At 41.8% G+C, this 21,780-nt stretch overlaps 1 protein-coding gene across 1 annotated transcript in view; it reads right to left on the bottom strand.

The window, feature by feature from the left end:
• Nucleotides 1-19,435, bottom strand: part of LOC142962421 (GDNF family receptor alpha-4-like) — a 29,122-nt gene extending 9,687 nt beyond the window's left edge. Inside the window, exons 1-7 of the mRNA XM_076102899.1 lie at nucleotides 19,381-19,435; nucleotides 17,920-18,198; nucleotides 11,402-11,473; nucleotides 9,777-10,131; nucleotides 7,825-7,934; nucleotides 5,249-5,383; nucleotides 76-212 (exon numbers count right to left, since the gene is read on the bottom strand). Of these exons, the coding sequence (XP_075959014.1) occupies nucleotides 76-212; nucleotides 5,249-5,383; nucleotides 7,825-7,934; nucleotides 9,777-10,131; nucleotides 11,402-11,473; nucleotides 17,920-18,198; nucleotides 19,381-19,435 (1,143 nt within the window). The remainder of the gene's footprint in view (nucleotides 1-75; nucleotides 213-5,248; nucleotides 5,384-7,824; nucleotides 7,935-9,776; nucleotides 10,132-11,401; nucleotides 11,474-17,919; nucleotides 18,199-19,380) is intronic.
• Nucleotides 19,436-21,780: the final 2,345 nt, after the last annotated feature.

Below are 21,780 nucleotides of genomic sequence, written 5' to 3'. Positions count from 1 at the left end.
ATAGAAAAGGCCCCGGGATAAAGGGTAATTTGAAATGCGAAGGCAACGTGCGCGATGAGCTGAGGTGGTACTCACGATGTTGTTGTGCTCCGGCAGGTGGTTGTTGCTCAGCAGCTCGTCCTCATGAACCAGCGGGGAAGGTCTGGGAGCCGGAGGGGGGCTGATGTCTGCAGGCAGGGAGCCGGGGCTCCCCATCCAACTGATAGAGTTACCTGCATGGAGACACAACCCCATCACTGCCTGTGTGTGTGTGTGTGTGTGTGTGTGTGTGTGTGTGTGTGTGTGTGTGTGTGTGTGTGTGTGTGTGTGTCTGAACCCTCCTGGCCCCCGTGCTGCGATGCTGCATCTGAGTGGGCGTGAACCTACAGATCTATTTGGCAGCTTTATTGTCCGAGCTGTCGGTGGCTTGATAAATCACTGAGTTTTATGGGAAGCGCATTGACGCATCGATCCCGGCTTTAGTGTTTGAACATACAGGCTCGGTGTGTATCGATGGCCTTATCGACAGCTGCTGTGATTGAGTGACAGCCGCAGGGGCTTTACCCTCCGGCTGCTCTCCTCGCACCTCCTGAGCCCTGTGTGAGCTGCAGACACACACTGTAAAGCTCTTATGAATGCTGAGGCGGTAGCATGTGGCTGACACATAAAGAGGTAGAGTTCGGTTCATGCTGTGAAAGTCGCTGCAGGAACCAGCAGACAGATTCAGCAGACATTTGTGTCGAAGACATTTTTTAAAATTCATTCCCTTTGAGTTGTTCCTCAGAGTGTCTTCGATGGTGACACATTAATTCTGTTTTCATAATTCGGGTCCTCAGATACATTATTCAAAACAGGGGTTATTAAAACAATATGGATAGCAGTATTGTTGGTAAGTCTTTTAAATGTGACAAACAATACCCACAATTCTAAATAATCAATTGAGTTTGAAACTGCACACAGGCCACCTTAGGACAGGAATACATAACGTGAAACCATACGAAATAGTAATTATGATAGAAATGATTTGCTTTTAAATTCTATTCTTGATTAGACCTGAGAAAGAGCCTCTAAATAAATAAAATGATGTACATGCAGTAGGAATCAAAGGAATCTTTCAACTCAATTTGCACAAATACACCAAGAATGAGTTTAGTTCCACATGTTGGGAAAATATTTTCATTTTGAAGATGAGAAGATTGAAACAAATCACATGTCTGTGTGTTTAGTGTAGAGCTGGATTCAGGATGTGGTTAGCTTAGCTTAGCATAAAGACTGGAACCAGAGGGAAACGGGTTAGTCTGGCTTTGTCCAATGTTTATTTTTATTTTTTATTAACACACCTACCAAAAGATCTGAAGCTCACTCATTAACATGATGTATCTCTGTTATTTAATTTTATGTAAAACAGAGATAAACTAAATATGTTCTCAAACTGCCTCTTGAGAAATAATCCCTGCATTTATGTGCAGTGTCTCCGACTTCTGTGTGCGTTGCCAGATACGATTGTTGTGCACAGGTTTTGGTTTTGCTCTCTAAACAGGCACGCTGGTACCAAAACTGGCAACCTCACTGTGATAACAAGGTTGCGGGCGAAAAATCCGAAAATGACCTCGTAACATCTATTCCTAACCAATTATTTTCTTGACCTCTATGGAAAACGTCACAGGGTCAAGGAAAGGTGTGAAAGAGAATGCATGAGGAGCTAGGAAAGGACAGCAGTGGTGAGAATCTGACTACACTTTGGTAATTATGATGCAACGGCGGATGTCACTGACGTAGGTCTGGCATGGCGAAACTACAACAAAGAAGGACTACAAAAAACACAACTAAAACATAACCCCATGAAATCTATTTTTTTTTCCTACTGATGCTTCTTGTTGTCGTGATTACAATTTGTTCGTTGACAGTTTGCTATATTTAGTGTTTAGTTTATAACTGTATGAAAATAATTGTGAAACCTGTGCAAGATAGGTATATCATTAGTTTTCATGAATGGTGCGTTACTTTAAATGTTGCCTCCGCAAGGAATTGTGAGGCGGCATTATCTTCAGTCCTTTGGTAAAAGATGGTCTAAGTTTCCTAAGCTAAAGGACCTTTTTAGCCCGAGCGGAGACCATTTGGGCTTCTCGGGCTCAGAACCCCTCAAACTCAAATGCGGAAAATAGCATGATTATTAGCCAGTAGTGTGGACGTGGCCACTTTTTTTTTTGGATGAAACAGCAACGTATGGGCAACAACATCATATAAGTCACTTCTTACAAACTCCAAACACAACTATAGGCTACTCATATAAGCAGAAAAATATCGTGGCATAAAAGCACCAAATCCTGGCCCGAAATCGGCGCTATGAGTACAGTAAATCAATGTTTGTACCCTCATGCTAACAGCTACCAAGTCATGCAATGCATTTATTAGCATTAGCACACGTGGCGGAACACGTAACTAACTTCTGTTTTACGATCCGTATAAACACTAAACAGTTGTGAGTGATCAAACGTACCTTCGTGCTGCCCTCCGGCGAAAAAAATCGTAGGTATGCGCCCAAGTTTTATGAAAAATATGGATAATAACGTCGCAGAATTTCCGTTCCAAAGCTGTAGTCATTGTTGCCAACTGCATACTGTTGACTTCCGACTTGTTTCCAGAATAAGAGCGGTCAAGCAGGCTTGGGCGAGTGGTCAGACTGCCTGCGACCAGAAATTTCCGCCGGGGTACACGCGTCACTTCTGGCAACTTTATTGTATGAAAACATTTGCCGATTGCCACCAAACTCGACACAGGTCTTCCTAAGACTCTGACGCGTCGAAGGAGGGGTTGTTTTTTGAAATCGACCGAGGATAGGCTGACGTGCAGCCACATACACACACATGAAATGAGAAAATCCTACAGATGACAGCCAAAACTGGCTCTGATGATGTTATGAATATGAATATGATTCCTATTATCTGTATTTGGATGTATTGAATCATATGAGTGATAAAGAAAGTGAAATATATAGTTATATAGTGTATAAAAGTACAATGTAAGAGCTGCAACAGCTGGTTCGAAAATGATGACCTCGCCTGACTAAAACCTCTTATTATTCACTTTATTCCACTTTATTCCACTTTAACCTTTTTTTAATAACTACTGATCAGTTATGCTATGACTTGGGAAAGTTTTAGGGAGCTAGCTGCATTATTTCAATAACCTTTTATCAATGAAAGTGCATTTTTCCAGGCGAAGCTGAATATTTTCAATTTCAGCTGTGTAATGTCTTATTTTCCTATATTAACCAGCAACATATACACAATATTACCTATCTAAACTATCTCACAGGTGTTGTGATCTGATTATATCAACAAAAATTATTAAAATCGACCTTGTAGTTACAGAACTATGGTCAGTTTTGTAGGGCTATGCATTTTCGCTCAGAGACCTCAAAAACGGCTCAGGGCTTAAAAGGCTAAAGGAGCCAAGAAGGGAAGCATTGAAGCACCTCCTTAGCATTTAGAGAATTCAAACAGCTCTTATCATGGCGGCCACTTAGATACTTCCGGGCAAAAAGCACTTTTTGACCACAGCCCAGCACTCCGGTAAGCTCTGCAGAGTCATGGTGCCCAACTGTTGTTTACTATAAAATAGTTCCAGCACATAACTCCCTCTAAAATGAAGACATGTCATGTTTGCATTTAAGTTTGTGTTCGGATTAAATGGACAAAATGGCAAATGTGTAAACTTTAAAGGTGTTTTTGAACTACGGCCATAATAGCCGTTTCCCCCTGCTTCCAGTCTTTATGCTAAGCTAGGCTAACCACATCCTGATTAAGCTCCGTACTTAGGCACCTTTAAAAGGAAGCTTTCTCAATCCACTCAATCCACAGACTGAACCCTTGTATGAGTTGTCTATGGGTAGATTAATGAACAAATACAAGTGTCACCTCCTCGGTACGGTGGGGCTCCTTTTGGTCTGATTTTCATCAGACATTTTAATAACCTCACTATAAAAACAACAACAATAACAATGAGCAGAGGGCCCTTATTGAATCCCCGTTCTTCCCGCTCTATGTGAATTAGTGTACACAAGTATCCATCAGATGCAGTGCACGTAGTAGAATCCACATGGCATTTTAATTAGATTTTGCCTATAGAGTCCCAGACAGCCACCAGTTCCCCTCTCCTGAAATACTACCCGGCCCAAGGTCGTGTATAAATTATGTTGTGGTAATTTCATTAAATGCAAATTTAGGTGATATTGTGGTATAGCGGTGCATACTCTTAAACAAATTTGCAATTAATCAAATGACCACAGTCAAACTGGCACATTTCAAACCAAGCGCTCTGGTGGCCACTGGGCCAGTTGCCCAATTCAGCCAGTCAGGTCATTCTCACTCCCAACTCGTGAAATACAGCAGCTTGGTCAGTGGCCCTTCACTTTCAAACTGTGACTCTCTAGATACCCATCTCGTGTCAGTTCTGAGCTTGTGCACATACAGTTTCTTCCCTTTACATGCACAGTCTCTTTTCAAGAATAATTTCCAAAGTTTACTGGATTTTAAGGTTTGCTTCAGGAAAAAAAAGAGGAAAAGATTGTGGTTTGGGTTAAAATAAGTACGACTCTTGAGAGGAAATAAGTATGTTTGTTATGCAACGGACGTTAATACGTAAGTAACGTAACAAAACTAAGGTAAAATGAGTAAACCCCGACTTTGTTTCCCACTGATAGCTGTCTCCTTGGTGAAAGTCCTGTGTTTGTTTGACCCATCCAACCTCCCCTCCCATGCACCTTACGGACTCGCTCTTTATACCCCGTCAGTGTCTGCCTAACAGGTAGAGCTGGAAACTCAGTGGCTATCTGCAGGTCTTGTTGGCGAGCTACTTCGGGGGGCAAGCTTATGTTTCAGAACGAACGCTCAACAGCGAATAGTTTCGAATAAAGTGCCGAGTACCAAGTGTCGATATTTGACTAGTCAGGAGGGGGAACGGGCTGCCCAGTCGGTAACCCAGCCTCAACGACAACGTTTTGGATTAGAATCAGGAGTTGTTTAGTCTAAGAAAATTGCTGTATTAAAAGTGTTAAGCAGTCAACACAACAACTGCAAATACAACAAAAAATGATGATAACAATGATGATAACCTCTCTGAAATCTGATGAAAATGTCATCCCTGTATCACTTCAGTTTGAAGGGACTTGTAATAGTCCAATGGACTGGTGAATCACCACAGAGACCGAACACAGCATCTGAAAAGACCAATACATGACACACGTGTGTAGAGTGTAGGGACTCACGCAGGCAGGTGTTGTGGGTAAACATGCGCTGCAGCCTCAGACAGTCCTGCCACTGGTTGCCACTGCCTTCACAGTTACACCACAGCGACACGTCTGAAGAGCTGTTGCTGACGTAGTTGGGTGTCATGATGGTACCTACAGGTCAGAGGGTGTCAAAGTTGGCAAATGTTAGCTTCTGTACAAGTTCAAGGACCTAGGGGTTTTACTTTACTGTTAATCTGTATCACAGTAACTCAGAGATGTAAACACAATCGCCAGATGCAAAATTAGCCTGGAAGCCTCTGCTGGCTTCCACCCCGCATTTTACTTTGAGCAATTTGGGAGGAAAATAAGCTAAATTGCTTCACGGCACGACACAGAAAGAGGATGCTGTTCTTCTACTTCAAACAAAGCTGAAACATAGCCTGTAGAAATAAATGATGTAGCCTCTGTGACTTCTCCTAGGGGAGCTGAGAGGACATTTTGAAGTCCAGAGTTGGTGTTTTTGTTTCCGCTCAATGCCGTCTTGGCAAATTTTAGAGGCAAAAAGCCTAATTTTGACGATGTGTTGAAGTCTGGATGAAGCTGAGGTAGCAAACACCATAGCTGAGTGCAACACACACTCCCAAAGTATCCCATATAAAAATTAAGAAAAAACACGTCACCATTTTGGGAAGTGCACTGACTGGCTTTCTTTCGGGGGGCGTCATTAACTACGACGTTGGAACTGGGTTAATTAGCCTTGCTCAAAGTTCCATAATGCACCTAAACATCTGTAATACTCACTAATTAACATGTTGCATCTAATTGTTTTGCAGTTTAATGGTCGTAACACCTGTAGAGTGCCAACATAAAAACTATATATATTTCCAATATATTGTTATTTCTTCAGGAAAACAATGCACTGCAATCACATTATTTGATTATCTCTGGCAGCTACCCTTTGGTAAATATGTGGATTATGCAAGCTGTGTCTTTAAGAAAGCTATGAACCTCATAGAAAAGTCATTCATCATTGTCAGAGCAGGCAGAGAGCCACTCACTGCCTCTCTATACACATCTCTTGTCAGCTATCACGCGTCCTCACTTTCTAGCTTGCTGCTTCTTCTCCTCCATGTCTGCTCCGTCTGATCACCTCGCTGACACACTTCCTGCCTCTCTACCTCATTACTCTCCTGTTCCAGCCATTCATCCATCCTTCCTACTCATCCACTCTATCGCATTCTGTGCAGCCACTTCTCTTTGGTGACTTGCGCATTGTTAGCTCTGTTTAAGAGCTGTTACTCATGATACTAATTCATGGTTTAACCCAAACTTCTTTGTCTTTTCTCTTCATTTCAGTCCTTTTCTTCATGCTAGCCAGCATGCCCATGTGGTCCTGTGATGTGTCTTACAGCAACAATTGTTACAGACCAACTAATGGTTTGGGTCTCTATGTATGGAAGTTCATTTATGAAACAAAAGAACGGAAAAATTAAATAAACCAAATACTAAATTGTGACAAAAAATGTGGTGCTATTTCCCTGGTTTACAAAATTGTTAAGCCACGGTTCCATTCATTCTACAACTGAGGGTGCACCTCGGTGTAGCGCCCCACTTATGCACAATTCCCGATCCACGCTCCATTCCAGTTGGTAGCGGTAATGCACCATAACATTATTTCCCAGGAATTCAACTCCAGTTGGCTGTCTATGTATTCCTTCAAAGGCAAATTCTATAAATGTGGGTAATGGTAGCAGATCTCCTTGACAATCACTATTCAAAACAAGAATCCCTTTTGTTATCTTCTTCTCTCTCCTGGCAAACCAGCGAGAGTTGGATTCATTTTTTTTCCGCTTAGAGTCTGCACGGACCCTTGCGGAAATAAGCAGATGGCGACATTTATGTCACATGCACCAAAGTGGACCCCCGGGGACACAAAAAGTATGAATTGGCCATGACGTTTTGTTGACATACTCATGTAGCCTAGTAGCTTAGCTACTTAGTCTAGGAGATTGGTATTTGATTTGTAGATGACAGCATTGAGGAAGGGATTGAAATAAACAAAGAACTCTTTGGTGGTTTATTTATATATATATAATTGGTTCTTGATACTGAAGCCTTCAGTGGTGCACACTGGAACTAGGCTGCTGTACAATAAATGAGATGGTGGGATCCAACAGGATCGTGCTTTATTTCTGGGTCCAATGCACTCGTGACTGCTCTGCTCTGAGGTTGGATCTAAGCACCAACATCAGTTGTGATCACAATACTGTGCTCTCTTGCTCTTCTGAGCTGACATCTTGACTTTATTGCATCTTTTTTTTACCATTTTTCTTTCTGTTTGCCTGCTCGGTAGCTCTACCTCTAGTACTTCTACTCGGTAGATGTCAGTTGTTGATTAGAAATCAAACTTACTGCCAAGTTATATTACATAGTTCAAGTGCCCAAGGCCTCTCAAGTGTCAGGGAAATCTGCATTAGGATTTTCAAAATGTCCTACAGACAAACTCAGTAACATATCAAGAAATCCTCTCCTAGAAGTTATGTTCTGCTGGCAGTGAAAATGAAATTCACATCACTCCTCCTTTCCTAACCGTTCCCCCCTGCATCCCGTACCGATGAGTCCAGCGTAGGCTCGGAGGCACAGGCCTGCTGAGTCTTTCAGACAGCCGCTGGGCGTCAGAGGAGATGGCTGGCAGTTATTAAGGAAATCCGCCAGTCTGGACCTGGCAACAACACAAACAACAACTCAACATCAAACACAAGAAGTGGGCTGGAAATCCGGGTGCGCATGTTGGGGGTGTGTTTGCATGCATATCAATTTGGGTTCAAGAGATGTAGGGTTTTCACTCCAACACCGTTTCATATAGGACTTTGTGATTTCTATGCATTGTTGAGGGAAAATACCAACTTTGCCAGTTTTCAATATACACCAATTTGTATCACTGTTTTCTCTATACATTAACATTACAAGATGGAAGAGCCAATCAAACTAAAGACTAAAATGAATGAGAAATCATTGCACGAGATTTAAATCCATAAATATATTAACAGAAGAAAAGTAAATCTCCAAGAATCGTTAGATAGAATGAACTTTGACATATGAATTGGCAAAGTGGACCAATAGCAAATCAGCTCTACTTCTGTGTTCACACTACCACCAACAAAGCAACAGGCTTTTCATTGCACGAGTCATTTTCAATAGAGGAAGCTACAAACTGAAGCCACTTGCCACTGTGTGACGCTCCACAATTTAAAGCTTAACGGGCCTCAAAGTTGACCTCAACTTTTCTCAGCGATCGGTGGTGAAGCGTCTACCAATCATGTTTTTTTTGTTTCACCATTTCCGGTCCCCTTCTCCTTAACTCCAATTCCGTTTCATGACCCTTCGCCGTGTCGTTGGAGTGCTGAAAATCATTGAGGTCAATTTTGATGTATAGCATGTCCCGCCCCGTCATGCAGCGACAAGTGTTGGGCCTACAGTTGTAGCTTCATATCACTGGCTTCCATTGAACACTTGAAGCCTTTTGCTTTGTCAGTCGTAGTGTGAACATAAGGAAACAGGGAGCTGGAGGGCCCAAGCACTACATAACCCTACTCTGTCAAAGTATAAGCTGCTCCACAAATAAAGTTAGAACATTTAAATTAATATATTTTAGTACAATTTAGACTGTTATATGTTGGTTAGCTGCTTTTGAGGATTATTTACTGCTATTCTACCTTGCCACCTGAAGTAGCTCGCCAACAAGCTCTGCAAATAGCCACTGAGTTTCCAGGTCTGCTTATTATACACACAGATAAATTTTGCTGTACATGCAACTGTGGTTAAATGCATACAGTGGGCGGATGATGTTAATAAGCTCAAATGTCTTTCTATGCCTTGCCCAATATCAGGATATCAACAATGTGATCTTATTTTGCTGCCAAGCGTTAATGACTATAACTGTTAGCCAGCACTGTGGGTGATCAATTAACCATTGATAATCGAATTTCATAGTCGGCACCAATATTTAGAGACAGTAGTCTAAATTCCCTGATTCTTTTATAGCACCAAATAACACCCCAACAGTCTACAATAAATATGTAATGAAACTGTCTAGAGGTGCACCGATTGATCGGCCGACAAACCAAACCAGCCAGTCAGCTGATTGGCCATCACCGGTGACCAGCCGATCAGGCTCTTGAATCTTATTTAACACTTGTGACACAGAATGTAGGGCCAAGCAAGTGTCGGAATATCGCATCGCTTATCAGCGGACACTTTCTGTCAACACTGGATCCGTCAAACATGCACTTCTATTATGTCATGTAAACAAACCACATACCTATCAACTGTGAACTTGAGATCAGACTGGAGACATCACAAATGTTTGTGTGTGCTGTCAATTAGAGTTTTTAGGAAGAAAATGAGAATCTGCAGGTCGGACTTCAAAAAAGAAAAAGAAATCGGAATCAGCCAAGAAAATAGCAATCGGTGCTTCTCTAAAACTGCCTTGTATAATCTTATTGTATAGCCTTTTACATAGACAACATCAGCCCCCTACATTGGTCTGGGCTTCATGTCTAACCTGCAAAGGTCGTCTCGGCGGCAGAAACTCTGCTGGTGGAGGCAGTTCGGTTGCAGACCCTCCATCTCCTGAAAGGAGCAGGACGGGACAATGGTTTTCCTCCTCCTCTCACCACACAGGGTGTCGGTGCAGGGGCAGAAGAGGACGCCCAGGCTGTACTCCTCAGGCACCCGCTCCAGGAAGCGCCGCAGGCCCCGGTGGCACTTGTGCTGGTTGCATCGGTTGGTCCCGGGCACCCGTTTGGTGCAAGCCAGGACATACTCTGATCGCAGAGAGCCGCACTTCTCGTACAGGCCACAGTCCTGCGCTGCCTTCAGGCACTGGTTCTCACCATCCAGTTGCATGAAAGATGACGCTAAAGGGGTTGAGGAAAAGTCAAATTAGCCGAACGCAAAGCACCAGTGTGTGCAGAAAGTTGTGAAGAGTGCCAAAAATGGAAGTGCCAAACCTTGTACGATTATTGCTATGGTACATTTTGCAGCTTAGCCTGTGAGTTGCAGCAGAAGTAAAGAACTACACACTACATATAACATGTACACTGTTGAAGATGGAACAAAAACTGCAAAACAGGGACAGACAAGGAATCAACCCACTACTCTGACAGAAAAGACACTTTAGGAACATTTCAATGTGTGCTCAGTGTTTGAGATTGAAGAGTTGACTTTGTCCTGATGGTGGTGGTAAAGGAAAACTCATCTAATCTCCAAAATCAAAACGTGTCCAACCTATAGGGTGTCTCTGCATGTGCCTCTGCTCAGTAAACTTTATTGCTGCCTAAAAGAGAAAAGGCAAAGAAAGGGCCACATTGTGAACAACGATCACTAATTGGTCAAAGAAACTTTGACGGAGGAAAATCACTTTTTTTTTGTCTCGCATGCCTCTATGGCAAACAAAAATACTAAAAAAGTCTTGATGATTTGAAGTAAATGGGCTCAGCTTAAAACATTTAAAAGGAAGGTTCTAGTGAAGATGAACGAGTTTCAAAGTTATACTGCACAAGTTGTGTGAGTTTGTAAATGTAATGGAAGTATCCCTTTAAGGAAATTTAAAAAGCACTTTTCAAAGGGAGCGATGGTTGAGGAAAGATCAGGGAGTAATAATTATCAATAGAAATCCTCCTCTGGGGTCTGTAGATGTCAGTGGTGATCTGGCCAGCAGGGTTTTGCTGTGAAACAAAGTGTTGGCTTCGATCCTTGGGCTCCACTTCAAAAAAAATGAAATGACTGACTGCAGCCAGGGAGGTCATTGGACAAATCCAGCCCAGGGCATTTATTTTATTCTTGAGGAACTTAAAAGTGTTCTAATTATTTTTTGGCCCCACAACTGAAAAACAAATTAGCTAGCTAACAAATCAACAGCTAGTTAAACTTACCCAGGTTACCCAGCACCATGTACAAGCACAAAGTACAGTATGTGTGTGTCCTCAGCTGCTCACTTCATTGATTGATACATATTGATCACCATGTCTCAGGCTCAGTGATTATTTGTGCTGCAAGCAGTGATTCACTGGCATACTTGTATGACTCCATGTGTGACAGTGATGGACACCGACTCAAACTCATGAGTGACTCTGTGTGTGTGAGTGTGTGTGTGTGTGAGTGTGTGTGTGTCAGAGTGTGTTTTACCCGCTACTAAAGAGGCCATGCGAGTATCCATTAGTGTGTCGTCATAGGGAGATATTTCCAGCTCATCTTCCCCTGGAGAAAAGGAACACACAAACATTGGCAAACAATTGAGTGATCTCTTAAAATGTGACCCACAGTAGCTTGGCAGGAACAAATGTAAGACAAACACTGTGGCAAAGAGAGCAAACGGTAATTGAAACTCAATGTGAACTCCCTCAAATGCACAGTGAGGAGATATTCAATGTAATCTAGAATGAGGCCATGAAATGATTTGAAAAGATGAATAAAACCAAAGCATTACTATGAAAGATATCTGTTGTGTTAATTAAGGCCATGTCCACTCTGAGGCTGGTAGATTTTAGAAATGTAGAATCCAAATGTTTTGAAATTCTTTTGAAAAGTTGGATGGCCAAAATAACCCGGAAAACAGAAAAAACTCTGAGGCCTAGGACTGAACCTAAATACAGTAACTATTTAGCTTCTTTGAAGAAAACCTCCAGAGGGAAAAAGGTTTCTTGATAGAAATCTAAACCAGTCCAGAACTCTGCTGGAGAACCTGAGTCACAATTCAAACCTCTAAATCAGGGGTGTCAAACTCATTTTCACTCCGGGCCACATCAGCATCATGGTTTCCCTCAAAGGGCCGGTTGTAACTGTAAGACTGTATAACTGTAACTACTCAACATAGTGTTAAATAACTGTCTCTGCTTTTGATTATTGTTTATTCAAGTGTAAAAATATTGTACATGTAGTTATATAAATGTAAAATGATATTTAAGCACATTTCTGTTATTATAACATAATCATTTTAATTTAGGGTTAATAAACCCACATTACTCTATCAAAGATCAAACTTTTAAAGAAAATAACAAAGACAAATATCATCAAACACAAGTTATTACATTAACTTTGTTCAAAGCTATTTTTGTCACCTCTCTGCATCACTAATGTCCCTCCCTGCCGTCGTCCCGTGCATGGCAGCTACATCCAAGAGCTCCTCACTGACAGTCAGGTCTGCCTTGAGCCTCTTACAAACATTGATAGATGATGTATCTCGTCTCTTAGCTAGCTGTGTTGTTAGATTGCTGCTAGTTCCTGAACTCGGTCTGCGATGGTGTTTCTTCACAAACTGACATTTGTAAAAGTCTGTATCTGGTCGGAGCTCACCTGCTCACATACCTTTAGCAGCACTGGGCTGTAGCTTTTGTAAATATATTCTGCCGTGATTGCAGTCTGCCTTTTAATTCTTGGACAATTTTATGTTTTTCTTGGAGGCTAAATTTAGCTCAGTGTTTGGTGTCAAAATGCTGACGTGAATTGTATCTTTCATCACCGACACGCATCATAACACAGAAGACAGACCGGTTTTTCTCCTTGAAGCACAGACATGTATTCGCTTTCCCATCTTAAATTACATCTTCTTCCCTCTGCATCAATTTTTCTCTTCGTGGACATTTTGGGATTATTTGTCGATCTTTTTCAACTCAATCACTTGTTGTAAAACCGCTTTACAGGCTGTTCCCTCTCCTGTCCACCTGTTTAAAAAAAAAAGGTAATAACTAATTAACCATATTGTTACCAAGTGACTGTTAGGAGGACAAGTAATCAATGTCCAGCCATGGTGATAATACTTCACAACATGCTATCTCATAATTTCAACTTTCTATCTCATAATTTCGACCATGGGGATATTTTTATTTTCAAGTCTAACTTTAATTTTTTTTTCCAAAAAAAAAAATGTTTTTTTTTTGCTGGTGGATTCACGGGCCACATAAAATGACGTGGCGGGCCCGCGGGCCTTGAGTTTGACACGTGTGCTCTAAATGAATAAATTGATTTTTTTAACCATTCAAAACGACTTTGATTTACAACTTTAAGCAAGACTGTTTCCGTGCTATTTCTTGCACAAAAGTCGGATAGATTTTTTTGGGGATATACAGCCAATGCAATTTGATAGGTGAAGAGAAACCAAGACCTTTAGTTAGTTCAAAATCATTAAGAACCTACGGAAGCCCAAAGAGGCAAGTGAGAAAATGATATCTGGTATTGTTAAAGTCTGATCCGAATGGTTTTATTTCTTGTGTTTACGACTTAAGAACAGGTAAAACCTGACGCTACACCTGTTCAAAGTATGGAGAACAAGCTCCGTTGTTTTTACATTTTGTCTCCACCAAAGCGTGATATATTAGGATTATCGACATGTTTCTGTTAGTAGCAGTCACTTCAAATGTATTTTCTAAATGTTTCTTCATCGTGGCATGTTAAGAGTAATTTCGGCACCACTGCTGTTATGGTAACGTAACATTACACCATGCGTCATCTAACTTTGGCATTTGGCCATTTTATAAGTTCTGTTTACTTAATTGGCCGAGTTTGAGTGCAAAAATGGCTTAAACACAATAATACATTTGAAAATGATTATTTTAATTCCTTATTACTCTAGTGATAAGATACATACATGTCATGATAACCATTTGAAGTACTTGTGAAATACTGATCCTCCAGTATTTTTATTCAAGGAGATCAAGGATCTGACAGATTAGGTCTGTTATCTTGGTATTTTTGTTTGTTTTTAAGAGAAGATGATTGGATATAATATTGAAATAATAATCAAACGACTTTCTTAGTCTCTGTGTAAATTAAATGTTGTATAGATCTTAAATTGGTTTTAAAATAAACGTCTTCAGAATATTTAATAAATTAGTTGTTACATTACTCAACTATTCCCAAAAATAATCGTAACATTAATTGTTAAAAATAATTGTGAGGTGCTGATTGTACAACAAGAAAAGCTAAACAGAAAATGAACTTCTCCGTTTCATAAATCCGCATCAGCTGAAACAGCCGGAAAAGCTACTGGTTGTTTTGTCAGTATGTACAGTAAGTCATCTCGTGTCTAACGACACATTTTAGCATAAATAAACAGGCAAACAAGTACTTAGCGAGCACTGAACTGCTGAAAGTAAAAGTTTAAGTCTAGAAAGTTTGATCCCAGTTTTAAAATTGTAACATTTTCCTTTAAGATAACAAGGTTATTCTAGTGCTTATGTCATTGCACAAAGAGTCAAGATAACACTTTATGGAGGTACGACTAAGCAATACAGGAAAGAGATATGACGCTGGTGGAACATCTTCCAATGATAAGAGAACCATGGGCGTAAACATGACTCATCTGCAACATCAACACATCCAGAATGTTCAAATCCCCCGACATTATATTGCAGTCATACATGTGAATGATTGATAACAGATCAAACCCAGTAAAAGCTGCCTCACCATCATGCTGCTCTGTGTAAATTATTTCGTGACATATTATATTCTATCTCTGAATTAAGTTGTCACTGTATTTTCTGACAGTTCACACCATGGACCTGAGGTTTATTTTACAGAAGTTAGTTAGAAGACCTGCCTCCCATGCACTGCAGAGGGGTCCCTGAAGTAAAACCACCCCTTTGCACAGCCTCTATGAGTCTGTGATGAATAACGCACCAGTTTCTTAGTCACTACGTGTGTTATCACTACGCGTTTTATCACTACGCGTTTTATCACTACGAGTGTTATCACTACGCGTGTTATCACTACGCGTGTTATCACTACGCGTTTTATCACTACGCGTGTTATTACTACGCGTGTTATCACGAGTGTTATCACTACGCGTTTTATCACTACGCGTTTTATCACTAAGCGTGTTATCACTACGCGTGTTATCACTACGCGTGTTATCACTACGAGTGTTATCACTACGAGTGTTATCACTACGCGTTTTATCACTACGAGTGTTATCACTACGAGTGTTATCACTACGAGTGTTATCACTACGCGTTTTATCACTACGAGTGTTATCACTACGAGTGTTATCACTACGAGTGTTATCACTACGAGTGTTATCACTACGCGTTATCACTACGTGTGTTATCACTACGCGTTTTATCACTACGAGTGTTATCACTACACGTTTTATCACTACGAGTGTTATCACTACGTGTTATCACTACGCGTTTTATCACGAGTGTTATCACTACGAGTGTTATCACTACGCGTTTTATCACTACGAGTGTTATCACTACGAGTGTTATCACTACGCGTGTTATCACTACGCGTTTTAAAATGACAAGACGAAAAGCTTAAAAATGTGTAGAAATGTCCTGAAGAGATCATGATGGCATGCGAGTCGTTAGAAGGAGGCCCTGAATTTAGCACTACACAAGTGACGAATTGCTGTCATTCTACAGGTTGTTTCATTTCTCATTTAAAGAAGTATTTCAACATTTTGGGAAATACACTTACACTATTGTCTTACAAGAATGAGATGAGAAAAAACGGTGGGAAACAGCAACCCTGGCTCTGTCCAAAGTAAAAAAAGAATCGTACCAACACCTCAAAAGCTAACAAATTAGCATATGCAACTCATTTGTTTGTTTAAATTCACAGACACAAACAAAAAGGCAAAACTTTAAATACAGTTTATTGTTACGTGGAGTAACAATTTTTTGCTGGGCGTGGCTAACACCCCCCCCCCAGCTCCAGCTCTACTTAATGCACATAAGTAATAGTGGTTTCAATCTTCTCACTCTCTTCTTTTAATATTATATTTAATATCATTCTTGTTCATCTCGTTACTGAGGGCTCTATATCCATGTAACACAACATCATAAAAACAACCCGTGTCACTTAACACTACCCCCCCCCCCCCCTCTGTCATTTGATTTTCACCCTCAGTAGCCGACATAAGGATGGGAGATTGATGGGCAGTCACCATGAGCCTTGAGTGACTAGTGGACGAGCCGCAAATGATCTAAAACATCCTCAAAAGTTCAAACTCAATCAACAATGTAATAGCATGTAAAGTGTTTATGTATGTAAATCCTATTCTACACTATATATTTATGGTAATGACACACTAGAGCAGCCTAGCAGCGTTAGGAGCTGAGGAGTGTGTAATTACACTAATGCTCCGCTGACTAATAGGCCACAGGGGAGCAGGAGTCCGCTGGCTAGCGGTAGCTCACTTACTGATGCACACATCACACCAGCAGCACGGATGTGCCTCAGTTACCGTGTGGGTGTTGAGAGTGAGGTCTTTTTGACTAGACCTCACATAGATACATAAGGCTGGATTGGAATTATGACAAATTTGGGTGGTTTTTCACGACGCAGCTGTAACCGCCCTATGAAAGCAGTGCAGAGCGGCGTTCGTTAGCTAACCAGTGCACGAGCATGCCCTAGAAAGCATGCGTAGCTGGCCTGGCAATGTTAACAAAGCAAGAGGAAGCTCGGACAACGACACGTTCTGCTCAACTAGACATCACTCCATTATGTCTTTACATAGCAATTAGCTTGTTGTTGCTATATTAATAGCTGGCCTTATTGTCCGTTAACAAATCTGATGAAAACAGCTAAACCAACAATAAATAGATTGTTACTAATGACAAATATTATCTGTGTGTCCAAAGACTGCCATACAGCTCCATTGTTGTCCACAAAGACATCCATGAGCCACACCGTTGCTCTAGGTCACACACACACACACACACACGCACACACACACACACACACACACACACACACGCACACACACACACACACACACACTGCAGTTTATTTTGATTCAATCCCACACCGTCTTGATGTCCCAAATTCACACCAGAGCACCACATGTGGGTGAATCGCTGTAAATAGCCACCTACAAATGCACGTTTTTAATTACTGAGCCCTTACTGAATATGAGGTTTGGGGCTGAGAGCCACAGACAGAGAAGGGAAGTCACATACGTTTGAGGAATGGAGTAACGCATTGTTGTTTTTTGTATTTTATATGGAAATGTTGACAATTATAACAAAAGAATAAGCTCAGCTTAATATTAATTACAGGATGTGTGACTTGCCCTTAAAGCTGCACTGATACTGTTGTTTTTTACATCATGTATGGGTTGTAATTGCTAAATGATGGCTTCTAGCTGAAATTAATTTGCACACAATAAACTTGTCCGATACACTGTATCTGTAGCCATGCTAGCTGCCACTTTCTAAGTTGTTATGGCTAACTTAGTAGCATACAGTTACATATTTACACATCCAGCAGACAAAGGGCTCATAGTCAACTGAGTCTTTTATTTAAGAAATATATTGTTCAGTGAAGCTAAACGCCCAAAACGTTTTTCTGTGTCTGAAACATGAAACACAGTCAGTTCATGTGTTTCAGGCAGGAAGACATTCTGTATAACATAGGTCATTTCACATAAACTATACAGTATTTCCAACACTTCACCGCAGTATCAAAACGGAAGCTTGCTGAGCTCGGCGCTCCCACCGCAGCTTTCCATAGTCATTGCATGGCAGCTCGCCGCAGGCTGCACTTTTCGGAGCTCTGATAACCGCGCACTGTATTGGCTTTAGCCCCCCAGGACCTTGAACTGGATGAGTTGATAATGAATGGAAAGAGGGAGACCCAGTTTTAGATATGCCCCCCCACATACAGGTCCACCCCCACACCTCAGCCCCAGCAGAGGCCTGACTGACCTGGCAGCAGGCGAACCCTCCAGTATATGCGCAGGCACTGCTCCTCCTTGCGAAAGCCGCGCTGGCACTTGCAGGCCACGAGAGCGGGGTGCTTAGCCAGCAGAGCGTCCTGTCTCTCCAGGCACTCGGCGGCCACCTGCTCCCCCAACCGGGACACCGCTGCGTCGGCCGCACACAGCTCCAAGCCCCGGTACAGCGCCTCGCACCGGGGGTCGGCAGAGCACACTCGGTGAGCTTCAACACAGTCAGTGGGGGAGAGAGGTGGAGAGGGCAACACACCTAAATGAGTACAAAAGAGATGGAGAGAGATAAGTTATGTGTCAAGGACTGGTCACACCCCAGCAAAAATAATATGTGGTTCTAGAAGCTCGGTATCGTAATGATCCTATTCAAGCCTGGCATCAACACTGTTGGGTGATTCGATCACAAGTTGAGAGCAGTAAATATAATGTAAGTATCCACCAAGACTTGCAGAGGTGGTCTGGGACGCATTTGACCACTTGTCTTTTGAAGTGTAGAGGCTAACGTGTCCCCGACAAGGACCTAATAGGATATTAAAGCCATAGGTCTCCCTTTGTTCTTCCTTTTTCCCATCTCCATTGGTTTCTAAGCTGTCTTAGTCCACAACGTCTGAAGATTTCAAAAAGTCCTTAGAGATATATATTGAGAGTACGTCAAACATCTTGGCGATTTGTTTTTTTCTGAAATACGCCAACGAATAGACCCAGTCTGTAGTGTTCTGACTTCTTCTTCTTTTAATGTCGGCAGACCAGGCATTGGGAAGTGAATTGCCTAAAATCTATTTACGTTTTCTTCTGCTAACATCCGATATTTAAACAGCTTAGCATTACGAAAAGGAGTTAGCTAGGGAGTTTAAAAGTTAAACGTAATTGTACTTTTATAGCGCCCCGTCATTCACTCATTTTCACCTGTTCATACACTGATGTCTTCGAGAGCAATTTGGGGTTAAGGACACAACATGCAGAGCCTGGGGATTAAACCGTCAATCTTCTGATTGGAAGATGACCCCGCTTTACCTCTTAACCACATCCTCCCTTTCTGCAGTTGACGTTACCTTGACATTTTGACAGGTTAATGTTAACGTGAGACTAGTAACTCCACCTGACCATGTGCATGAATGTGCATTCATTTCGATCCTGATTTTCAAGTGGCCCCTTGCATGCCAGCTTGTATGCATGTGTGTGAATGGGTGAATGTTGACATGTAGTGCTTTGAATGTTCAGACTTGAAAAGCCCAATCTATCAATGTGAGTCCATTTACCATTTACCACTAACAGAGAGAAGAGTGCCTACGATGACAAAGCTAGATGTCCCAAGTCCCAACAAATCCGTAAAACACTGATATGTCCCGGTTTTCAACAGACACTACCAAATTGTCCCGGTTTTCACCCAACTAAAATAATAATCCCTTCTAAAGAGCTCCAGGAAGCTTACTCTTACCTTCGTAAAGTATCTGGCCATTAAGATGCTTCTTCTTCACCCTGCAAGAGTACATTTTCGGTCGTGCGAGGTGGAAATGCCGATATGAAAGACCATATTAAGATGGCCAGATAGCAATATACAATAGCAAGCATTTGGTGCATGCATAAGTGAATGTGCGGTACACTTTTGGTGTGGAGGTTTGAAAATATGGTCACACTGGTGTTACTAGAACTCGCCAGAGTTTGTTGCTGAGATTGAGACAGGTCTCAGATCATTTTCTCCTGATTTGTCCGTCTAAAAAAATGCCGTTTTAGATATGTGGATTGTGAATAATGGGTCTAACATTTACTTCAGTGACAACAGAGTGAAAGAATCGGTCATAATCTGTGCTAACATTCACTTCTCCAATTGGAGTGAATAGACTCAGGACCTACTTCAAAAGGGCCAAATTAGTGGCGAAATCAACATACAGGATGATTATTACAAATGAACTGAGAGGAGTAAGCATGAAGTCACATTGTGCCAAAATTAAACAGCTTACTTTGTGAGCTCCCGTGAAAATGCACAAGAGCGGCATCGTAACTTCATTTTATCCATATCTGTGAACCTCATCAACGTTCTCCTCTTAAGTCATTTCCTTTATCGTTCTAGTTGTAATCTCTGTAAAAATGTCTATTTTTCCGTCCTTGATCTTGCAGAATAAGCAAAAGGTCTCGAACATCTCGTCTTTGACAGTTACCTTGCAGTAATGTAATGGTTTAGGTATGAATTCATCTCTAATTGGTCTGTTTTTCTTTCACACCAAAAATGAACCATGCCAGATTGTGATTGAAGGCAGATAAAACCCCTATGTTTTCAAGAATGCTCGCTGTGGTTGTTGGTCTCCATCAGAGTTGTGAAACAGCCAAACTAAACAGAGTTTGTTTGAATCAGCTTGTGTGTTTGAGGTGTGAAAGCACCCTAACAGGTCAGGGAACACTGTGGGCCAGACGTCATGCCTATAGTCACACAGGCCGGCTTCCACTCATCCGACTTTCAAATGAGGAACGTCCCATTTTCAACCGTATACCTTTCTGTTTCCTTTTCCAGAACACTAAAGTAGATGCTCCTCAGCCAAGACATTCAGCCCCGGATAAAGTTACCCAAGTTAGTTTTCATTTATTACAGGCGTCTGCACTGTGTGGAACTTTCTCCAAGAGAGGAACCGTTGTTTTCTGAAGTGTGTCTGCTTCGATTTGCAATAGCAAAGAGAAGAGGCTTCCCTGGTAAAAATCCAATAGCTGATATATGCACAGGGGGAGAGTGCAGAGTTGTTTGAGGACAGCAGAAATGTCATACGGGGAGTAGAAATAGGGGAACGGAAAGACGGATGGGAAAATGGAGAGGTGTGAGGCGAGGGAGAGGGGCGAGAGAGATAGAGGCAGAGGTGGAGAGCGAGCATACCAATGTGAACCTTGATGGGTTGGACACGCACACAGTATGAGACACAATCAGCATGCACCGCCGAAAATGAGGTTCTTAGAATCACACGAAGATGCACATATATGCACGCACACACACACACACACGCACACGCACACACACACGCACACAAGCGCATAGCTGCCCTGGGAAGGACCCTTCTATGTGTGTGTCCTGCTGGGAGGGAGACTGGGAGGCACAGAACCCATCATTACTACCAGAATACAATACTGCACAACCACAGGGGAGGGGGGCGGAGGGGGCAAAGCAATCTGTCTAAGACACACACGCGCATACATACTCGCATAGGCTTCCACACACACACACACACACACACACACACACACACATACACATATCTCGATGTCAGAATAAAGTGGCTGACAGAGCATAAACAGCTTAACATTCGGTGCCGGATCAGTAGACAGTATGTAAATTGAATACTGAGTGTGCTGATGAAAGACTAACCACATACATAAAACATTGTTGGTTGAACAAACAGCCTTTGTGGAGCGCCGCTTCCCGACGCTGCGCCGCAACTCACTTTGTCCACACATCAGACTATGGCTTGATCCCGACCACCTCTCTCTCTCTCTGAGGTTGTCTCACGCCAGCGCCGCATCATCAAACTTTTACAAAACATTTTTTTTTATCTCTGCTAAACTGGAAACACTGCGTTTTCTTCCCTTTTTCATCCCTTCATCTCAGTCATCCAGGTAGTACGACTACAGTTCAAAATAAAACAAAATATCGCTTCACAAAAAAAGTCCAATGAACTCCCTTCAGGGATTTGAAGAAAGAAACTCCAATGGAGTCCATCTGGCGTCACATAGTAGAAAAAATATTAGCATTCAGATCAGTTGCTAAGCCGAGGCAACAGATTAATTAACTCTGTGAATGGACTGCTAAACTGCATGCGCTTTAGATGCTATTTTTGAATAACGCTTCCAAAAGCCA

The sequence above is a fragment of the Anarhichas minor genome, unplaced genomic scaffold (genome assembly GCF_050575085.1).
Source record: "Anarhichas minor isolate MPS153535 unplaced genomic scaffold, ASM5057508v1 ptg000028l, whole genome shotgun sequence".
NCBI classification, from domain to species: Eukaryota; Metazoa; Chordata; class Actinopteri; order Perciformes; family Anarhichadidae; genus Anarhichas; species Anarhichas minor.
This window is presented reverse-complemented; position numbering and strand designations above follow the sequence as displayed.